Source organism: Rhinoderma darwinii, chromosome 3, assembly GCF_050947455.1.
Source record: "Rhinoderma darwinii isolate aRhiDar2 chromosome 3, aRhiDar2.hap1, whole genome shotgun sequence".
In the NCBI taxonomy this organism is placed as follows: Eukaryota; Metazoa; Chordata; class Amphibia; order Anura; family Rhinodermatidae; genus Rhinoderma; species Rhinoderma darwinii.
The window spans coordinates 270336075-270359771 of record NC_134689.1 but is presented as its reverse complement, the minus strand read 5'-3'; the positions used below and the strand labels follow the sequence as shown (position 1 = coordinate 270359771).

Genomic DNA, 23697 nt, shown 5'->3' with positions numbered 1-23697 from the left:
AAATGCACAAGGATAGGACACACAGTGAGTTACACGCTGCGTGAAAAACACAAATTCTGAATGGACCTATTGAATTGAATAGGTCCGTGTGGGGTATACAGAAGTTTACTTCCACATATATGGCATCACCATACCCGGAAGAACCCTTTGAACAATTTTTGGGGTGTATGTCTCCAATGGCACAAGCTGGGCACTACATATTTGCCACTGAAATGGCATATCTAGGGAAAAATTAAATTTGTTTTACTTTGCACCATCTGCAGCGCAATCATTTATGGAAAAGACCTGTGGGGTGAAAATGCTCACTACACCCCTTAGCCTTGAGGGGTGAAGTTTCCAAAATGGGGTCACTTTTCAGGGGTTTCTTTTATTATTTCACATCAGAGCCTCTGCAATTGTAAATCGCCAAATTAGGCCTCAATTTTACATTGTACTCTTTCACTCCTGAGCCCTGTCAAATGTTCAGGCAAAAGATTAGGGCCACATGTAGGGTGTTTCTAAAACCAGGAAACGCAGCATAATAATTATTGTCCTGTCTTGTTATGGTGGCAGAAGCTGGGCACCACATATAGGCTTATCTATAGAAAAAAAACTTTTTTTTACTCTGCAACATCGAGTGCACACTAATTTCTACAAGACACCTGTGGGGTTAACATGCTCACTACACCCCTAGGTGAACACCTTGAGGGGTATAGTTTCCAAAATGGGGTCACTTCTGGGGGGTTTCCACTGTATTGGTCCCACAGGGTCTTGCAAATTCAACATAGCGCCCAGAAACCAATCCAGTAAAATCTGCACTCCAATAGTCAAATGGCGCTCTTTCCCTTCGGAGCCCCGCCTTGTGCCCAAACAGCAGTTTATGACCACATATGGGGTATTTCCGTACTCTAGAGGATTTGCTTTACAAATGTTTGGGTTCTTTTTTTCCTTTATTTGTTGAGAAAATGAAAAATATTGAGCTAAAACTACGTCTTATTGAAAGTCACTGCCCAATCCTAATAAAACCGATGAAACACCTGTGGGGTCAAAATGCTCACAACACCCTTAGGGTATGTGCACACACACTAATTACGTCCGTAATTGACGGACGTATTTCGGCCGCAAGTAGTGGACCGAACTCAGTGCAGGGAGCCGGGCTCCTAGCATCATACATATGTACGATGCTAGGTGTCCCTGCCTCTCCGTGGAACTACTGTCCCGTACTGAAAACATGATTACAGTACGGGACAGTTGTCCTGCAGAGAGGCAGGGACTCCTAGCATCGTATATAAGTATGATGCTAGGAGCCCGGCTCCCTGCACTGTGTTCGGTCCGGGACTTGCGGCCGAAATACGTCCGTCAATTACGGACGTAAATAGTGTGTGTGCACATACCCTTAGATGAATCTCATCTAAGTCCCTCAGGGACTTTGCAAATGTGACATGGCCTCCGCAAACCATTCCTGCTAAATTTGAGCTCCAAAGGCCAAATGGTTCACTTTCCCTTCTGAGCCCTGCCGCTGTTTATGACCACGTGTGGGGTATTGTTTTACTCGGGAGAAATTGCTTTTTCTCCTTTAGTCCTTGTGGAAATGAGAAAAAATTAGCTAAACCTAAATTTTCTTTGAAAAAAATTTAGATATTCATTTTCTCAGCCTACTTCCAATAATTTCTGCAAAATATCTGTGGGGTCAAAATACTCACTATACCCCTAAATAATTTCCTCAAGGGGTGTAGTTTCCAAAATGGGGTCACTTGTGGGGGGTTTCCACTGTTTTGGCATCACAGGACCCCTTCAAACCTGACATGGTGGCAAAAATATATTCTCATAAAACGCCTCAAAATCCTCTAGGTACTCCTTTGCTTCGGAGGCCGGTGTTTCAGTCCATTACCGCACTAGGGCCACACGTGGGATATTTCTAAAAACTGCAGAATCTTGGCAATAAATATTCAGTTGCGTTTCTCTTGTAAAAACCCTCTGTGCTACAAAAAAACATTGATAAAAAACGAGTATGTTCAAAAAGAAAAATATGAAACTTGTCAATTTCACCTCTACATTGCTTTAATTTTAAGAAACTTTCTAAATGCTGTTTTGAATACTTTGAGGGGTAAAGGTTTTAAAATGGAATGACATTCTGGGTTTCTAATATATAAGGCTCTCAAATCCACTTCACAACTGAACTGGCACCAGTAAAAATAGCCTTTTGACATTTTCTTGAAAATGTGAGAAATTGCAGCTAAAGATCTAAGCCTTGTAACGTCATAGAAAAATAAAAGGATGTTCTAAAAACGATGCTGATCTAATGTAGACATATGGGGATGTTAATTTGCAACTATTTTGCGTGGTATAATTGCCAATCTTAGGGTATGTTCACACACAGAGTCAAAAATGTCTCAATATAGATTTTCAGACTTTTTTGTAAAGCCACTAACGATTTTCGCTGCGTTTGTCACGGCCGTTTTTGGAGCTTTTTTCAATAGTCTATGAAAAACAGCTCCAAAAATGTCCCAAGAAGTGACCTGCACTTCTTCTTCGAGGCAGTTTTTTTACACGGCCGTTTTTCAAAACGGCCACGTAAAAAAACGGCCCATCGGAACAGAACGTAGTTTTTCCCATTGCAATCAGTGGGCAGATGTTTGGAGGCGTTCTGCTTCCGATTTTTCACCGTTTACGGCCCGAAAAACGGCCGAAAATAGGCCGTGTGAACATACCCTTACAAGCAATTTAAATTTGTAAAAATGCTAATTTTTGCTACATTTTGGTGTTTTTCACAATTAAATACTGAATGTGTCGAGCAAATTTTGCCAGTAACATAAAGTTCAAGGTGTCACGAGAAAACAATCTCAGAATCGCTTGGATAAGTGAAAGCATTCTGAAGTTATTACCACATAAATTGAAACCTGTCAGAAAGGTCAAAAGTGGCCAAAGAGGGAAGGGTTTAACACTATAAGGGTATGTGCACACACACTAATTACGTCCGTATTTGACGGACGTATTTCGGCCGCAAGTCCCGGACCGAACACAGCGCAGGGAGCCGGGCTCCTAGCATCATACTTATGTACGACGCTAGGAGTCCCTGCCTCTCCGTGGAACTACTGTCCCGTACTGAAAACATGATTACAGTACGGGACAGTTGTCCTGCAGAGAGGCAGGGACTCCTAGCGTCGTACATAACTATGATGCTAGGAGCCCGGCTCCCTGCACTGTGTTCGGTCCGGGACTTGCGGCCGAAATACGTCCGTCAATTACGGACGTAATTAGTGTGTGTGCACATACCCTTACAAATTTGTGTGACTGCCAGTCATCTGAATGGATATTCCAGAAACCATGTGCTTGCTGGAGAAACAACTATGAAACAGATTTTCAGTTGAAAAAAATTTCTACAACAAATCTGTTGCGGTTGAATACACCTTAAGGGTAAGTTCACACGTAGCATAAACGCTGCAGAATTTTCGACCAGATTTTCTGTGCAGACATTCCCGCAGCGCATTACAGTGGCAGCAATGTGAATGAGATTTGAATAAAGCTAATTGACACATTGTATAAAAAATACGCAGGAAAGACGTGCAGAAATTGACTTGTGATGCGAATTCTCAATTGCAGCATATCAATTTCTCCTTTGCAAAAACGATGAGGAATTCCTGAACAGAAAAAAAAATGGTCGTAAATTCCGCAGTGTTTGTGCTACGTGTGAAAATACCCCAAAGCCGAATGTGTTAGGGTGCATTTACATGAGACATTTTTGACCACGTAGTGAAAACCGCAGCGCAAAACTGTGGCAATTGGCCATAAAACAGTGTGCAGTTTTCAGCTGCATGGCTTGTAAAAGGTGAAGCACATTAAAACAATGTTCTTCACCTGTTTCCATGTGATTTTGATCTTGCGCTCAAAAATGTCTCATGTAAATGCACCTTAAGGGTACATTCAGACGTTGCGGTGCCGTTAAAACCGCATAAAAAAAAAAAACACATGAAAGACCGCATATTTTTACCACGATTCAGTGCGCTTTTCAATGCGATTTAGTGCGCTTTTTTAACCACACCCTAACAGCAACTTCTGAATGGACCCTTAGGTTATATTCACACAGTGCAGTTTATTACCGCGACTACCCTAAAGTCGCAGAAAAAAAAGCTTCCTTTTTTGCAAAAATTTGGGCAAAACCTCTGTTCCAAACTTCGATTTGACCGCATCATGTAAACATATCCTTACAAAATGTGCAGCTCTAGGCTTAACCATATAAAACGTGATTTTTTTTTAAAAAATCCTATCCACAAAACAAAGAAAACAGCTTAAACCTTGCTCATATGTATCTATTGTATTCCAAATACATAAATAAATCTTAAAATGAATGTTCACAGAAACTGCACTGTGTGAACCCGTCCTAAAGGCATTAAGAAAGTCACTTACCTCAGCGTAGGTTTTAATCAGAGGTCTTTTGTCAGTGTAATTTTCATAACTATAACAAAACTATGTTGAATAAAGTATCTGGTAAATATACCTTGAACATAGGCCAAGCCTGGATTAGAAGTCATGACTTGTTTCTTTGGTTTGGATGTTGTAGGACACGAGGTGTCAGGTGGACTGATGAATGTCTGAGACGTTCACCTGTGTTTAAACAACTCGCCCCACTTGTCTTGTTAAAGGATGAATGCTAGACAGAAAGGGTTAAAGAGCCTATGTTATATAAAGCAGCGCTAGTAGAGGGCAGAGCCCTTTCATATAACCAGGCTGGTCAGTGTGGGCTTATATTAGAGAGGGCTGCCTTCAAGATGTATCAATTAATGAACACATTTGTCCGCTGCTTTTTAACTCATTTGCCTTTCCCGGTTCAAGATGTAATATGGCCTGGGCAGAAAAGTGAGAGAAAGTGGTTTGGTTGTTTGTGTGGAAGGAAAAAGGGATCGCTGTATTGTTCTGATCAAGTGGATCGGGCTGCCGGTGGAGCAGATGCTGGTCTTATTTCACAAGTTGGCCCATTAGCCTTTCTCGGGGGAATAAGTACTTGGTTCTGGGCAGTCTGGCAATCTGTGGACTGGCACTTTTGTTCTCCGTTTTTGTTGCAGACTTTACAGAGGAGCTTCGGTTTCCCAAAACCATTTAACCATTCGGGTGCCATAATGCAGTCGGATGTTATGGAAAATCATTGCTCTAATGCTGAAATGGGGTTTGGATTCTTGACTACAGTAGACTCCACGGTTGAGTTTTCAGAAGGTAAAGAGGAATTTGAGCCTCCTCCTATATTAGAGGATAGTCATTTTGACAGCGAGTCTCCAGGGCAAGAACCAGACCAATTTTTCGTAGGTGAGTTTGCATTCAGCCCTGAAATCCTCTTAGATTCTGAGGTGTGTTCAGGAATTGATATTGGCCAAACCTTTGAGGAAGACTTGCTGACTGTGTTTGGACCAGGAAGTGGTTCCTCGTTAGCAGTTGGGGAATGTCAGACTGATGAGGAACTGAATAGTCTCTTTGAATACCTAGATGACTCCATTGTCTCTTCTATGAATTTTGTTAGGCCTATTGAATCAGACGTGTGGCTTCCTTTAGAACCCAGTGATGAAATGGTTTCTGCACCTTTGGGATGGGCAGAACTCCAACCTGGGAGAGGACCTCTTAAGGTTGACTTAGGCTTTGGAAAATTCTCAGGAATTGAATGCTATGGGATTGGAAGTCATTTAGGTCGGATTATAATAAATACTGGGCCAGATAATGGAGACCAGGAGAATGTCACAGAAGGAGGAAGTTGCAGTGACGAGGACTACAGCAGGCATGAAAAGGCCAGGTATTTTGAATTTCTTTTTTTTTTTTTTTCTTTTTTTAAATGCACTTTAAAGAATGAGCAAAAAATATACAATTTAGTCAAGTAAATATTTGCGGAGGTGTTGTATAGAGATCAATTGATGTTGGGTGTTGTAAGAATTCTACCTACAGCATAGGCAAAAAAAAAATCCTGTATATGAATGGCATTAAACTTTTATCATTCACTGTTCTGTTAAATAATAAACCCGTAAGTAATCAAATGACCAGCTCAAGTGCCACATGGTCCAGACTGATTCCACTAGAACAGGTGGACCCACGGTTGGGGTCAACTTGTTTTAAGGAAAACAGCCGCCAGGTTGCCCAGCAAGTCACTAGTTGAGAATTTGTGAGGGTGACCTCATGCTGTCCGTTTAGTTTGCGAATTTCATAAACACATGACCTGCTTAGATACAGGACCCCAGAAGACTGTATCACACATGATAGGATTAGATCCATGGATCAGCAGATGTTATCACGCAAGCTAGTTTTAGATACAGGGCCACAACAGACCGTATCACACATGATGGGCTTAAATATAGGACCAAGTCTGAGTGAATTAACCTATGGGTGTGGTTGTGCAAAAAGAGGTGCTTTCAGTCTCTCAGATATAGCGTATAGAAAATAAGCACCAATTCAGACCGTGTCAAATTCAACTGTATTAAATATTTTTCCATGTCAATTGACAGAAAACAAAGGCATAGCAATTGCCAAATGTGTACAAAATGGCGACGGAAACATTGCTAATGGTTTCAGTTTGTCACCCTTCCGGCAGGTTTCAGTTTTTTCGATGGAATCCGTAGCGCAGTCGACTGCGCTATGGATTCCATCGAAACAATGGAAACCTGCCGGAAGGGTGACAAACTGAAACCATTAGCAATGTTTCTGTCGCCATTGATATCAATGGTGATGCAAACGGAAGCTGAGGTTTCCGGTTGACTTTCTGTTGAGTCGTTCCACGACGGAACCCCTCAACGGAAAGCCAACGCTGATGTGAACCGGCCCTTAGATACAGGATCCCAGCAGACAGTATTACACGATAGGATTAGGTACACAACTCAGCAGACCGTATCACACATTATTTGATTAGATACAGGACCGCAGCAGATGGTATCACACATGATTGGATTAAATACGTGGCCCAACAGACAGTATCACGCAGGGTATCATTAGATACAGGGCCCTAACAGACAGTATCACGCATGACAGGATTAGATACAGGACCCCAGTAGACCATATAGCACATGATAGGATTAGATACACATCTCAGCAGACCGTATCACATTATATGCTTAGATACAGGACCCCAACAGATAGCATCATACATGATTGGATTAGATACATGGCTCAGCAGACAGTATCACACAGGATAGGATGAGATACATGGTTCAGCAGACAGTATCACACAGGATTAGATACATGGCTCAGCAGACAGTATCACACAGGATAGGATGAGAAACGTGGTTTAGCAGACAGTATCACACAGGATAGGATTAGAAGCAGGCCCCAGCAGACAGTATCACACAGGATAGGCTTAGATACAGGGCCCCAGCAGACAGTATAACACATGATAGGATTTTATACAGCAGCTCCGCATACAGTATCACACATGATTATTAAATACATGGCTCAGCAGAGAGTATCACACGATAAGATTACATACAGCAGACCGTATCACACATGATAGGCTTAGATACAGGGCCACAATCAGACAGTTTCACACATGTTGGGCTTAAATACAAGGCCCCAGCACACAGTATCCACCATAGCACTGCTGCTGAGTCGTGTCCTCTTAACCTCCGGGTGCAGCACTGGGTCCTGACGCCGTTCAGCGACAGGATGTTGTATGCGTGGCAGCACAGTGCAAATGTACTGACGCTGAATGGCGTCATGAATCAGCGCTGTGCCCAGAGGTGAAGCCTAAAGGAAAAGAGGAAAAACACGGCGCCACATGGTGCAGGTTACCCAAGATAATGAAGCAAAAAGAAACAGTGATATAATTAATAATCACCTATTAAGATTGTGCGAAGGCAGGCACAACACTGGTGTGAGTAACTAAATAGATATGATGAAGCTGCAGCTAGGTCCCAAACCGGTCAACACAAAGGTAACCGCTAGACATGAATTGTAATGGAAAGAAAAAAATGGACCATGGAATAACGCTGCTAACATCAAAGAGGGAAACAAGTAGGTAGTATTGACAGCTTTATTAGTAAAGCAGGACGCTACGCGTTTCAACGCTGGACAAGCGTCTTCATCAGGCCAAGAGACCATAAAGCTGTCCATATTACCTACTTGGATCCCTCTTTGATGTTAGCAGCACTATTCCATGGTCCATTTTTTTCTTTACATTACAATCCCAGAGGTGAAGACTACCCAACGCAGGAGCAGGGACTGGGTCAGTATATGGGGACTCTGATGGAGATAGCGGCAACTGTGAGGCCGGGGGAATCGGGTCCCCCCCAAAGGACAACCCTGTAGAGGTTACATATGTAACTGCTAGATGTTATGTTACACAGACTTTACTACTGGCTCTGCTTTGCTTGATATGCAAGATGTACACTATGTAGGCTGTACTTCGAGTACATAGCGGTGTGTAAGGTGCACAAAATAACCTGTATGGAAGTGATACAACAGTCCTGATAGGGAAGTAGAACTTCTTATGAGATGTCAAATATGGGTACTTCACATGGCCCCGCATCCGAGTATTGTGCCAGTCTATAAAAGTAGCGCAGTGTGCACCATATGTATTTTTTCTCATGAGAAATAGTGTACAACGTTTTTTTTTTTTGTTTTTTTTTTTAGACCTTTTTAATTGGAAAAGTTTCAGTAAATCCAATATAAAGGTGCTTGTCATGAATAAAGTGGTACAGGGGCTTCTTAAATATTGCATTAAGGCCAAACCCCACTTTCCAAATCAGTATCCAGGCAAGTATATGTTGGTGTCAAATTATTATTATAACAGGGAGCTTATGTATGACACATGCCACTGTATGGTATACGGTGGCATAGGCCGGGAGATTTCCCCAGCTAATATGCTGAATGTATCCCCTAAATTCAATGTGAACATAGCCCATGTTGAATTTTCTTGATTATATTCAGATGTTGAGCTGCGGTTATTTCCGCATAAAAACGCACATCCGAAAACCGCATGCAATATTACTGCAATTTGATGCGTTCAATCGGGATAAATGCGCATGCTGTTTTCGGATGTGTCTTTTATTACGGTTTTAACCACACACATCTAAATATACCCTTTGTCAAGTTGTTGGAAATTGTACCCAGCGTTTTATTTTAGTTACACTTGTTTCTGGGAAAGCTGGATGACAACCACTATTGTCACAATTACACCTTAACCAGGGGTTGTAACCCAGCTGTCCTAGAATCCTTGTGCAGTGAAGCAGGCGTATCACTACAAAACTTGGCATGTTTGCCATTCAAAAATCTGGAGAAGCTGGTGACATCAATGTGGGAGCCGTAATGAAAACCAAATGGGTTCTTGCCCAGGTGTCTGAGTAGGGCTCAGTATGGCAATACACGGAGGCTGTATGACTACTTAGTACAGAGACACACGCCATCCGCGCACTGCCTACATGTGTGTGTATATACGTGTCCTTCTGTTTCTTAGTGGGATTCTGAACTGAAGGGACTGAAGAAATAGTTTATTGGAGTGAGTACAGCACATGCTCCGCCTGTATATTATATATCGGGTACATCACCGAGATGTAGGTATTCTGGATCAAGTGAAGATTACGTCCCCCTGCTTGAACTTCACTTGGCATAAATGTTGTGAACACAAATGAAGTACATGTCCCCTGTCAATATTTTTAGTGATAACAATTTATTTATAAAAAACATAAACATGATCATACTGCATAATCCTAAATGGGAAACTGCTACATAATCATACTGCATAATCCTAATGCCCCATGCACACGACAGTGTGCGCCAGCCGAGTCCTGTCAGTGATCCGTGGAAAGATTGGACAAGTCCTATCTTTCCACGGATTGGAGAATCTGGTCAGTTTTCACGGACCCGATTCATCCGCTAAAGTGAATGGGTCCGAGAAGGCTATTGGGTGCCACTCGGATGCCGTTAAAAACGGCCCGAGTGGCACATCGGTCGTGTGCAACTGGCATAAACCCAAAACTGCTCTGCAATATGCAGAAGCAGAGTGTTAGGGTATGTTCACACGCTAGATTAAAAACGTCTGTAAATACGGAGCTTTTTTCAAAGGAAAACCGCTCCTGATTTTCAGGCTTTTTTAAGCCACTCGCAAATTTCGCCGGGTTTTTCGTGGCGTTTTTTACGGCGGTTTTTGGAGCTTTTTTTCAACTGAGTCAATGAAAAACAGCTCCAAAAACGTCCCAAGAAGTGTCCTGCACTTCTTTTTCGCGACGTTGTTCAAAACGGCTGCGTAAAAAAACGGGCCATTGGAACAGAACGCCGTTTTTCCCATTGAAATCAATGGGTAGATGTTTGGAGGCGTTCTGCTTCAGATTTTTACAGTCTGAAAATAGGCTGTGTGATCATACCCTTAAAGTGGTTGTTCTGTCCCTAAAAATTGACAGCCTATCCTCCGTATGAGCGCTGCACCCCCTTCAAAACAGCTTATTGCCGGGGTCCTGGGTGTTAGAGCCTGACCCATCAATTATTGATGGCCTATCCTGAGGATAGGCCATCAAGTTTTAGGGACTGAACAACCCAGTTATATGCGTCTTTGCTGAACCGATCTCTCCACATGAATTCTGCAAGATATGTGGGAAGCAAATCTCGAAGAACATCCCTTTTCGTCTTGATATGAGCCTTACATTTATTGCGGTAAGGCTATGTTGTGTGTGGGCACCAGTTGGACTTTTCTGAGAAAAAGCCCTTTCTGATGGATACCCATGATGACGCACAGTTCTTGTAAATACACATCCAACAATATCCATCAGAATATTGGCTTGGAGTGATCCAGCGCAGAGGTTGATGGCAGTTTTCGCAGACCAGATTGTTTGCAAGTAAATAGTGCGGTTTCATGAATTCGATGTCATCTATTTTATTCGTACCAGCTATAATAGGCTGGAGGGTCTTCTCAAAAAGTGTATATCCATTTTAATGTAAGGGCAACAAAAAAATTGCAATTAATGGGGGGGTGTATCTGTCTTATAGTAGAATGTCCATATCAACCAATCAGAACTCCGCTTTCATCTTACCTGAGCTCATTAATACATGAAAGCTGTGGGGTTCCTATAGGCAACAAAGGACATTCCTACTATAAGACCGCTTGTTAACTCTCCCCCAACAATGTCACTGAGGAAGCAGGGGGACATAATCTTCACTTGTTCAATCAGGGAGGGGACATAATCTTCACTTGTTGAATCAGGGAGGGGGACATAAACTTCACTTGATCCATAAATGCACTCCATATCCACAAACGCAGTAGCCGACATAGGTTCTGGTGGGCTGAGATAATAATGACTAGTTTTATTCCAGAAACATTCATCTTGTTTCAAGCATTCAAGTCAAGATGTCGTGTTTCATACTTGATATGTGTTCGATCTATAGATTGGAAGAAAGCCTCGTTTTAGTTAGTATTTCCTGTTAAAAGGGGGTTTCCAATGTAATAGAAAGGCAAAAAAGGTACAAGGCATACTGACCATGTGCTTTCTATTACTTAGTGTAGCTCCACTTATGAAGGACGTCCGCTCTCCAGACGGCAAATGATACTGAAGGGATGCGTCAATATTCGACTGTTTCCTTACCAACAGGACAGACCTGCCTCCCCTGCAGCGTCTCCTGCCGGCATCCTCCATAAGTTCAGGATCCAGCTAATAGCGATCACATCTAAGCTGGATCCTGCGTGTCCGAGACATGCAGAACCAGCTGTCAGTCCAGCTGAACTGCCTATTCGGCTGAGTTACAACGATACAGCTTCTATGTATACAGGTTACATATACGTTGTATCATAAAATGTAAAAAAAAAACTGGTCAATTGAAAAGTTGCTTGAAATCTCCTAAAACATTGTTTTATTAAAAAAGAAATGCTGTTAATAAATTTACATAGGCTTTAATATTATTTTTCTTGCATTTCTAAAAACTAAATTTTCCTTTTTTTTTTTTTTTCCTTTTATTTTTTGTCCCACTAGGGGACCTAAACATGCGATTGTTATATCTGGTACATCAGCGGGTGCAGTATCAACGAGCAGTATTACAGAAATTACATAGAGTACAGCAGGGCCGGTCACATGACGAAGAGTCATGTCATCATGAAGTTAGACTTTGCAACTAGACTTCTTCTGATCCCCGGGCAGCGCTATAAAAATCTATTAAACTCTCATAATCAGCGCGATGGGGGACCGGATTGTATATTAGCAAGTGTACTCACATACAGCAGTATACACCACGGCATACATGGACAGTGATGTCAGGAGGAAAGATGGAGTCACACACAGAGCGCTAGCTGCTCTGCTCCGGGACAGTCTCTGGGGAAGCCCCTGAAATCACTGTTCATATATGGACAGTGATGTCAGGAGGAGAGAAGGAGTAACAGGCAGAGAGCAGGAAGCTGCTCTGCTCCATGACTCTGTCTCTGGGGAAGCCCCTGACATCACTGTCTATATATAGACAGTGTTGTCAGGAGCAGAGCAGTGTCCGAGCTGATAGCGCTCTGCCCAGGACTTTGGCTCTGGGGTTGCCCCTGACATCACTAGCCATATATGGACAGTGATGTCAGGGGCTTCCCCAGAGCTGGAGTACCGGAGCAGAACCTTTACTAGCGCTCTGCCCAGGACTTCAGCTCTGCTCCGGACATCACTATCCATATATGGGCAGTGATGTCACGAGCAGAACAGGAGTCCCAGGCAGAGTGCTAGTATTGCTCTGCCCGGGACTATAGCTCTGGGGTTGCCCCTGACAACACTGTCCATTTATGGACAGTGACGTCAGGGGATTCTCCTGAAGCGGAATCCCCAGCAAGAGCATCGGCAATTCTCTGGCTGGGGATTCCACTCCTAGAGGGAACCCAAAGGCGCTACCTACGGGGAGGGTGGCTGTGTGGCACTACCGGGGAGGGTGGCTGTGTGGCACTACCGGGGAGGGTGGCTGTGTGGCACTACCGGGGAGGGTGGCTGTGTGGCACTACCGGGGAGGGTGGCTGTGTGGCACAACCGGGGAGGTGGGGGCCTGTGTGGCGCAACCTGGGAGGTGGGGGCCTGTGTGGCGCAACCTGGGAGGTGGGGGCCTGTGTGGCGCAACCTGGGAGGTGGGGGCCTGTGTGGCGCAACCTGGGAGGTGGGGGCCTGTGTGGCGCAACCTGGGAGGTGGGGGCCTGTGTGGCGCAACCTTGGAGGTGGGGGCCTGTGTGGCGCAACCTGGGAGGTGGGGGCCTGTGTGGCGCAACCTGGGAGGTGGGGGCCTGTGTGGCGCAACCTGGGAGGTGGGGGCCTGTGTGGCGCAACCTGGGAGGTGGGGGCCTGTGTGGCGCAACCTGGGAGGTGGGGGCCTGTGTGGCGCAACCCGGGAGGTGGGGGGCCTGTGTGGCGCAACCCGGGACGTGGGGGGCCTGTGTGGCGCAACCCGGGACGTGGGGGGCCTGTGTGGCGCAACCCGGGGCGTGGGGGGCCTGTGTGGCGCAACCCGGGAGGTGGGGGGCCTGTGTGGCGCAACCCGGGAGGTGGGGGGCCTGTGTGGCGCAACCCGGGAGGTGGGGGGCCTGTGTGGCGCAACCCGGGAGGTGGGGGGCCTGTGTGGCGCAACCCGGGAGGTGGGGGGCCTGTGTGGCGCAACCCGGGAGGTGGGGGGCCTGTGTGGCGCAACCCGGGAGGTGGGGGGCCTGTGTGGCGCAACCCGGGAGGTGGGGGCCTGTGTGGCGCAACCCGGGAGGTGGGGGCCTGTGTGGCGCAACCCGGGAGGGAGGGTGGCTCTGTGGCGCAACCCGGGAGGGAGGGTGGCTCTGTGGCGCAACCCGGGAGGGAGGGTGGCTCTGTGGCGCAACCCGGGAGGGAGGGTGGCTCTGTGGCGCTACCCGGGAGGGAGGGTGGCTCTGTGGCGCTACCCGGGAGGAGGGGGGCCTGTGTGGCCCTACCTGGGAGGAGGTGGGCCTGTGTGGCCCTACCTGGGAGGAGGTGGGCCTGTGTGGCCCTACCTGGGAGGAGGGGGGCCTGTGTGGCCCTACCTGGGAGGAGGGGGGGCTGTGTGGCACTACCTGGGAGGAGGGGGCTGTGTGCATGACCTGGGAGGGGGGAACTGGGTGGCACTACCAGGGAGGGGGGCTGTGTGACACTATCTACAGAGGGCACTAAATTTATGGGGGTACAAACTGGGGGCCTAACTTCTATACGAGGGCATAAACAGGGCCTAACGTCTATATGGGGGCACAAAGTGACGTTTTGCCGCCGTGAGTTCCCCCGCCAAGGAGGGGCCTACCAAGTCTGTCGCCCAAGGGCCCACATAAACCTGGAGCAGGCCCTGGTTGCTGCCATATAATGCATGCCACTGTCCAGTAGACAAGTGATGCACGATGCAGTACACAAATGTTGGCATGTATACAGTTCATATAATACCAATATATAATACTGTGACCAAAAATGTTAAATATCTAAACCTTGGACTCATGATTACAATACCATACACTCGCATGCAGATAGTTGGCATTTTGTCATGCAGGCAGGGGAGCTAGTTAGTATCCTACCATATCCCAGAACAGCAAGAGTGGGGGGCTGGGGTGCAAATCTTGGTTTTTAGTGACCTTATGTTTTCAGAGTGTAGTGTCAAGCGGGTGATATCGCCTACAGTTAATACTATTGGGGTGCTCATAGCCCGTGCTTCTGAGACTTTCTTGACTTTCGTAGATGGAGTGGATAGTAGCAGCAGTTTTTATTACATGTATTTCACTTTGTGCACCTTTTTGGTGCTTTTTATCCCTTGTTTTAGGACTATTGTTTTTTTGTAAAAGCTGGGCAGTGTTGGTAGTCAGATTTAAGTTGTGTATCATTGGTTTCCAGTGATCTGTATCTGTAATACTTTAAGGTAAAATAAATTTGAGGATCTTTTTAGGATGGGATAGATCCTATTTTTTCCCCATAATCACAATAGTACTTTGTAATCTGAGAGGTTCCACAGGAAGCAGAGTTGTGTACTGTCCACGTAACGTAATCGAAGGATTTCACAGAAATGGAAGAACACTGTGTTACAGGAATGTGCTACACGAGTGTTTAGAGAACAGTACATAATCCTTGTGGCAGACAAGTTTTAACATGGAATGTGCGTAGTAAGAACTGGCTCATACAAAGTCTGAAATCCCCCATTATCTGGAGCGTTGTCTCACCTCTAGTACCATTTATGGTGACCAGGTGCACGGAGGTCACACAGGGTAGTTTTGGTGCAGTTTTTCCATGTGGTGTTTTTGGTACAACAAGAGAAAAAAATATAACCGAAAGACTTGTCTTACATAAAAGAAGCTCCAGAAACTGCATGGACAAGGCCTAAATGTTTTCTTAACTACTTCATTCTCTGCATTTGAAAATCTCTCCCATCTGCGTCTCTAGCAGTCCTTAAATATCATCTTTTCTGGATCCCTCCCTTTTACATGCTGAAGCACTATGATAACTTGTAAGGGTATATTCACATGCTGTGGTTTTTTCAAACTGTAAAGCCATCTGCAAATGAACTGTAATGTTAAATGTATGAACTTGCATAATGTTTTGTCCTAATGGCGCACTTGTAAACCACAAATGAAGATGATTTCTGCAATGCGTTGCTTCTTGTGTTTTTTTCTCCTATGCTTACCATTGGCTATGCACAGCAGTGTAAAAACAGCAGCTCTGTAGTTGTACTGCTGAACCGTGGATAAAAAAAACGTGGATTAGCCCAGTAGCAACTTGCAAGTAAACAGCAAATCTGTCATAGACTAGGGAGGAGTAGTTGATAAAACGGCAATGAAAACCTACGATAAAATATCATGTTGGGGAAAAAAGCATAAAAAATCGCTAGTGCTTTGGTCAAACATACATGCGTTTTTTTGGATGCAGTTTTTAATATGATTCAAAAGGAGTTTTAATTGCAGAATTACTGTGAATATACCCTAAGATTTGGGGGAACTTCAAATCCCCTTTTCCAGCGAAAGCTGTCGGCACATTATAACAGGATTTGTGAGCAGTCTGTTCAAGGGGTATTTCAGCCACTTACCTTTATCACCTATCTAAATATTAGACCGATGTGGGTGATAAACGTTATTAGCTGGAATACCCTTTTAATAGAATGCAGGCTTTCATAAACCGTGCCTGTATTCTGCGGGCAGTGGTGGGGGTAATGGATAGTCATTGCAGGTGTGTAGGGTAGTTTGAGTAAGGGGTGAAGCTTTAGGAGGTGCAAAGATATGTCTCACTTGAGACTTGGTGCCTGAAAGGGCCCAAAGTCCCCTCTGCTGCATAAGACACCAGTATTATAAATGGCACATGGTAGGTGGGGGCCGTGTTACATATGTTAAATTGGGGCCTAGGATCTACAAGGTACACCTCTGGCTTGAATGCTTCCACTTGTAAAGTAGTGTTTCACGTAACAGCTGTACATGAAGAAATTGCTGATAAAATGATCTAATATAATCAGTAATATGGCGTTAACTCAACACTTTAGATTAGGGCACCGAATAGATGCCCTTATTAACGGTAAGCTAATGGATGGTACTATATCTAGTCCCTTTCAGTGGTCCATACCATGCACACTGTAGGTTACACAGATCATCGTCCCTCTTGGCTGATTGGCACAAGGAGTACAGGGGGTAAAGCATTCAGTAGTTCCAATAGTGCCCACTAGTTTACCATTATTTGCCCATTTATTTTATGCCCCGATATAAATGTATTTATTTAGATTTTTTGGTAAAAGTTCCCTTTAAATTATTGGAAGACGTGGAATTATGTGACACCGCGAATATTCAGCTATGCTCATGTTAAACACTTTAGACACATAAATCAAGTAGTACTTTTACCTTTGGTGCTTTTCAGAATATATTAGGAAATTGGAGAAGGCAAATAATGTGTGTATTCTAGAAACCTGTAATTTGCCTCCTATATCCGCATCATGGAATTGACTCTAACGCTTTATTTCATGCTGTCTTGCAGTGGAGCAGCCACAAGTGGGGGAGAGAATGACGGGGATGAGCTTGACCAGGACTGGAAGCCCCCAGACCCAGAACTCATCCAGAAACTCGTTGTACAGATCGAGTACTACCTCTCTGATGAGAACTTGGAGAAAGATGCCTTTCTATTGAAACATGTGAGAAGAAACAAGATGGGATTTGTCAGTGTTAAACTACTTACCTCTTTCAAAAAGGTATCTTGGGGTTTATGCGTTTGTCCTGAATGACCTGTACATGTTAATATTGACAGCTGAACAGGGCAGAGATGGAGCCTCTGTCAGTAAGATGAAAGGGTTGTCTGAAGTTAGGCCTCCTGCGCATGGCCATAGCCGTAATCACGGTCCATAATTACAGGCACGGTCGGCCGCGGACTGTCACCCACATTTGTGGGCTGTGCTCCCATTATAAAGTATGGGAGCACGGTCCGTATAATAAAAAAATAGGACATGTCCTATTTTTTTACGGATGCTTTCTACGGCCCGAACACCTTCCCATAAATATACGGAAAGGTATCCAGCGGCCATAGAAATGAATGGATTAAAATTACGGTCGTGTGCGTGGGGCTTTAGATCTTTGGTCTGGAGGAATGTCTGTATCCATTGAAATTGACAGATACGATGTAATTCTTAATTTTTCCTTCACTGTCATTGCCCCTATTATCAGGACTTAGAGGGATTTTCCGGAACCAATTAATCCAATCCTGTTAAACTAAACCTGTCAAACCAAATCTTTTTGCAATTTACTTGCGTTTGAAAAGATGTTCCTAGCGGCGTATCTAATCTTCTATCACATGATGCCTCGCTAACTCTAAATCCTAACTTCCGCCTCCGCCCCGTACATGAACTCTAACTTCCATTTTCCCGCAGTCTGAGTGTATGGTCACGTCATAAATGACTTAACTGTACACTGTAGTAAGGGATTGTACCATGTACTCTTATTCCACCTATTCAGAGCAGGCGTGGTTGATGCACACTCTGTGTCCAACACGCATGCTCTATTCCAGGGGTCGGCAACCTCCGGCACCCGTGCCACAGCTGGCACGCGGGGCCTTGATCTTTGGCATGCTCTCCCAGTATCCTGCGCCGTTGTATGTTGCGGAGCTGAACACTGAGAGACGCGGGGGCTTAGCGGAGAGACGCGGGGGCTTAGCGGAGAGACACGGGGGCTTAGCGGAGAGACGCGGGGGCTGAGCTGAGTACTTCATCTTTTGAGGGGTTTTTTTTTTTTATCGGCACACCATACAGAAAAGGCTGCCGACCCCTGGAGTAGTGACATAGAGACTAGGGGGGGAAGTGGGTATCTAATAGATAGATGGAGAGGTTTGGGGAGGATCTGCAGGTTGAACAGAAGTAACACATATAAATGTTTGTTAAATTAAAAAATCTATGTCGGAAAACCCCTTTAATATTTGAGATAGGGTTGCTCAATGCAGACAAGCGTTTTAAAGGGACCTTCCAGTCAAAATTGAAAATTTGACTATACATGGCAAATGTATAGTCAACATACCTGGTGCCCTTGTACAATACGTGTGGATGGGATTTTCATGTAGTGGAAAAATAATCTGCGCAGAAATCTGAGGATGCTGCGGGTTTTCAAATTCACAGCATGGCCATCCTATCGCGGATTTTCACCTTGAATATTATCCTTTGCAATTCTAAGTGTGAATTCAGCAGTAAATCTGCAGCAAAATCTGCATGTTTTTTCAGCACATCTGGACATGCCTTTAGATCATGCACTTTCTCTTCTCGTAACACCAAATCAAAATGCAGAACTTGGTTCATACAATTATATTGTGTCTCCACTCCAGTAAATATTGTTATTGCTCTTATGTCAATTGTTGCCTTATCACATATAGTTTGCTTTAGAAACTTCTACTTGAATGTGCTAATCGGGCAGCTGCAGGAAGTGTCTTTAAATGCACTATGACCTTCTAGTAGGATTCATTCCCATTTATACCAATTAACATACAGACCAACCGTAAACACAGCCATGTCAGATGTATTTTAGCCATAGCGGGAGCTCCCAAAGCGCAGTGCGGGCCATTGGTTAGCTTTTAAAAATGAAATCTCGCCTTTGAACTCTATTTTACAGTCTATATCTAATCAACATAAAGAAAATAAATAAGTAAAATTACACATATATAGCTTTTATTTATGAAGTATTAATCCTGCCAGTACAGTTGCCAGTCAAGCTGCTAGTAGCCTGACTTGCAAAAAAGAGTAGATTTAAGCTGGCCATGCATTTTAGATAGCTGTCCTCCGAACGCCCGTTTGGCCAACAGCTATTCTTCCCGACTCCACAAATACTTCCTCTTCCTGATTCTCCCGACTCGGGGAGAAAGCAGCTTCCAGGCTCCTCTGGCAGCCGCTTATCTAATAACAAACAAAAGGATCGGGTATGTTGAAATTCAACATGCCCGACCCTTCTCTCCCCCGACATTTGCCGTCGGGATGCTGCCATACGCATTAGATGTTCGGCCAGTTCTGCCGAAATCGGCGGGTTCGGCTGACATACATCTAAGGCTGGATTCACACAAGCACATTGCGTCCGTAATGGACGGAACGTATTTCGGCCCCAAGTCCCGGACCGAACACAGTGCAGGGAGCCGGGCTCCAAGCATCATAGTTATGTACGATGCTAGGAGTCCCTGCCTCGCTGCAGGACAACTGTCCCGTACTGTAATCATGTTTTCAGTACGGGACAGTAGTTCCACGGAGAGGCAGGGACTCCTAGCATCGTACATAACTATGATGCTAGGAGCCCGGCTCCCTGCACTGTGTTCGGTCCGGGACTTGCGGCCGAAATACGTTCCGTCCATTACGGACGTAATGTGCTCGTGTGAATCCAGCCTAATGTGTATGGACAGCCTTAAGTGAAGTTCAGAGTGAGAATTGACTCTTATATGTTATGGAATATCCTCAGCACATGCTACTATTTAGCTTTTTTTCCCTCTATTGTTTGCATTGGTGTTTCTTACATAATTTTTACTATTTTAGTTTTGTTTTACCAAACCAAAATTATTATAAAGTACTTGGCATATAATATGTCTACCATACAAAGATAATAAGTCTATGGCCTTGTTGTCCAATCAGTGCTCAGCTTTCATTTCTTAAACTGCTCTGGAAAAAAGATATCTGCACTGTGATTGGTTACTATGGGCAACAAAAGTTAGATATTTGATAAATGAGGCCTAATGTGTACAGTATTCATATGGTTAATAGAAGAATCTTCAACCGTACCTAAAGAGAAAATTTGAGAAAATATCATTGCCATACTGATGTGAAGAAAAGACAATGCTCTAAAAGACTAGCATTAATAATTTTGCGTCTTTCCCAAAGCTTTGTATCAAATGTTCCGCTTATGGATATTTAAGGACACTAAATAACGTTGTGTTTTTTTCAGGTAAAGCATCTCACTCGTGACTGGAGAACCACTGCCTACGCTTTACGGTATTCTGATATACTTGAATTAAATGAGGACAACAGGAAAGTACGCCGGAAAACTCCAGTCCCTGTCTTTCCTAGTGAGAACCTTCCCAGCAAAATGCTCTTGGTTTACGACCTTCACTTCATTCCAGAGTTGCAATGTTTAAATAAGGAGCAAGAAAATGGTGGAATGCAAGAAAAGATAATGGAGCAACTACTAAAGAGTTTTGGAGCTTTTGGCAGCATTTCCTCTATACGCATCCTCAAACCTGGTAGGGATCTTCCGTCAGATGTGAAAAGATTCAGCAGTCGATACACTCAGGTCGGAACGAAGGATTGTGCAATAGTTGAGTTTGAAGAGGTGGAGGCTGCAATAAAGGCACATGAAACCCTTAATGCTGAAAGTGAGACCGATGATGGTATAAAGGTTGTTCTAATAGGCATGAAGCCACCAAAGAAAAAGATTCAGAAAGACCGCAGCAAAGAAGAGGACTCAAAGAATGTTCGCAAAAATAAATCTCTTAATAAAAGGGTTGAAGAGTTACAGTACATCGGAGATGAGTCTACAGGTTATAGCACTTCAGAGCCTGATAGCAATCCCAACTCCCCAATGATGGGTCGAAAGATTCAGTCAACCAATAAGCTGAGCCCATCTGCTTACCCGAATAATCACCTGAGTCCAAATGCTTCACCCAGAAATAGCCCCTGGAGTAGTCCTTGTGGCCAACGTAAAGGGGTCAAGCAGTCCCCTCTTGCTGACAGCATGAGCCCCGAAGTTTCGCGGAGGTCTACAGAGTATTCGTCAGATAGCAGCATCACACCGTCCAGTAGCCCTTGGGTCCAGAGAAGAAGACAAGCCCAAACTGTCACACAGGAAAAAAGTCCAGCATGTAGTCCAATGCTGGGGAGGAAGATACAGAATGCAGATGGACTGCCACTTGGTGTCCTGAGGCTGCCAAGAGGTCCTGATGGTACAAAGGGGTTCCATAATGGAACAGAAAGGAATAAGCTTGTGCAGTGTCTATGAATTCCTTGCAATCTTATGGAACTTGCAATTCTACCTGTCAACACCAGCCACTTGTACTGAAGTCTCCTGTATGCAAGGCAATGCATGTGGATCCTTCAGTATTCCAGGGCTGGACAAAGCTTCTACCTGGGAAGAAATGGATTTATAGAAAGACTGATGAGAAGTCTGTATTTATTATTTTTTATCTGATTTTTCATGGGTACACATACTTTGTACAGTGGCAGCAGTTATGCTGCATTATATTTTTATTTGACTTTTTGTTTTGTTTTTGTTAAACCCTTTTAATTTCTATGTCAATCTTACTGGGTATCAGAAGCAATTCCTATTCATTGATGCTTATCTAAATAGGAGGGCCAGGAACGCAACAGGTTGCATAATCTCCAAAACCTATTGGCAGCTGTTTCTAGTTGAGCCAATAGGATGTTGTCAATCTTTCTGCAATGCTAATTGTACACTTCCAAAGACAGTTGTGTATAAAGAATGTATATTTTCCGTGCTGTGAATTAAATTAACTTCCATAAGGATTGCAGCATCTTGTCTTGGACTTCTTGCTATCTATGTAGGGAGACTTTTGAATCATCGTGCAGTTTAAGATAACGTATTCAACATTTGAAATATATGTAATGCTGCCAAATGCTACATCAAACGAAGTCTTGTATTTTAGGTTTAGTTGTTAATATGCTGAGCTCTTACCAGGAGTGAAAAAGGCTTTTTAAAAAAAAATAAAACTAAAATAGATATTTAATGGTATTTAAAGGGGTTACTCGTCTTTAAAAATTGTGTGCAGGTGGTTTAACTGCAGTAAGAATAGTCACTTACTAATGTGCTGTCTGTAGCTGAAATGCCTCTGTAAGCCAGTCTCACATGAAGTCACGTGACCATGCTCCTGGTGTTTATCTCCTGCTTATGTGAAGTCCTGTATGCTGAACACATGGTTATCTCCCCTCTCCCTGCAATTTGCAGGATGTCACACATCACCTGCTGGTTATCTATACTTCTCTCTCCCCTCCCTGTCTCTGTAGGGAACATGTTTCACATGCTGAGCAGATATGTGAAGAGTCTTGCAACAGAGCAGTGTCTCAGTAGCAGAAAGTGATAACTTACACCTTGTAATAGAGGGGCATGTAGGCAGCTGTAAATATAAGTAGTGTCTGTAAGAGGAGAGAGAAATAATAGTACCTGTAGTCATTTACATGGTATTTCTGCCCACAGCAAGCCCAAAATGAATGCAGCAATGCTTCACAAAGCTGGGCAACATAATAAAAGTAAAAAATACCTACTTTTGAGTTATTTGCATACAAAAGAGAAAGGGAGTCATGCACTATATACGGCATGAAAAAAATGGAAAAAATCACAATCTTTATTAAATCTAAAGAAACAGAGTAATGTAAAATATACAGGAGAACCAAACACGATCAACTGTATAAGGGCCATACAAAACGACAAGACATGAGTATAACGTGATTCTTGGCCATATATAAGAATAAAGAGCAGGTAAAAAGAGAGAATGTGACATCCGCAGTCTAAAACAATGGGTATAAAATACCACATACGGGACATAGATATGTATATATGCATGATTATACAAACACACAAATCTACGAACGTGGATAGTATAAATGAAGCCAAGTGCCTTCCTCATTGACCCCTCAAAAAAGCGAATTACGCGAAAACGTGCGTCAGGGCGCTTTCTGGGCACACTGATTACTTCATACGAATGGATAAGGCACTTGGCTCTTGTTACCTTATGGGAATTGCCATATTTTGAGTTTCATGGACAGCAGGGGGGTTTCTTAGTCTCTGCTATTTTTGCAGTACTTAAAGCGTAGCTAAACTTTTAACAAACTTCTGACGTATTATAGTGACATGTCAGAAGTCTTGATTGGTGGGGGTCCGAGCACAGAACCCAACAATCGCTAAAACGAAGCAGCTGAAGTGCTCATGTGAGCTCTCGGCAGCTTTGTTTCTGGTTGGCTTCTTCTGGAAAGCCGATGTATTGGAGTACGGGCTCATAGACTTTCTATTGAGTCCGTGCTCCAAAACATTGATTTCCGGAAAAAGCTGAAAAGAAACGAAGCGGCTGAGTGCTTCTGCAGCTTCATTTAAAATATTGGTGGGGGTTTCAGCGCTCGGACCCCCACCAATCCAAACTTCTGACATGTCACGATGACACGTCAGAAGTTTGTTAAATGTTTAGCTACACTTTAATATAAATCCTGGTCTATATTGACCTCTTGCGTGTTTGCTGGCCACTCATTCTTGGCAAATACCACTCCTTAAGGCGGGATTCACACGAACGGGTCGTTCCCGAGCCCGAGTGCCGGCCGGTAAAATCGGCCATTCTGCCCCGCCGG

At 44.0% G+C, this 23697-nt stretch overlaps 1 protein-coding gene across 1 annotated transcript in view; it reads left to right on the top strand.

Annotated features, from left to right (window-relative positions):
- The window catches only part of LARP6 (La ribonucleoprotein 6, translational regulator), a 56948-nt gene extending 35076 nt beyond the window's left edge, over nt 1-21872 (top strand). Inside the window, exons 2-3 of the mRNA XM_075857917.1 lie at nt 16875-17085; nt 20294-21872. Coding sequence (XP_075714032.1) covers nt 16875-17085; nt 20294-21343 — 1261 coding nt within the window. The 3' untranslated portion in view covers nt 21344-21872. The remainder of the gene's footprint in view (nt 1-16874; nt 17086-20293) is intronic.
- The last annotated feature ends 1825 nt before the right edge of the window (nt 21873-23697 follow it).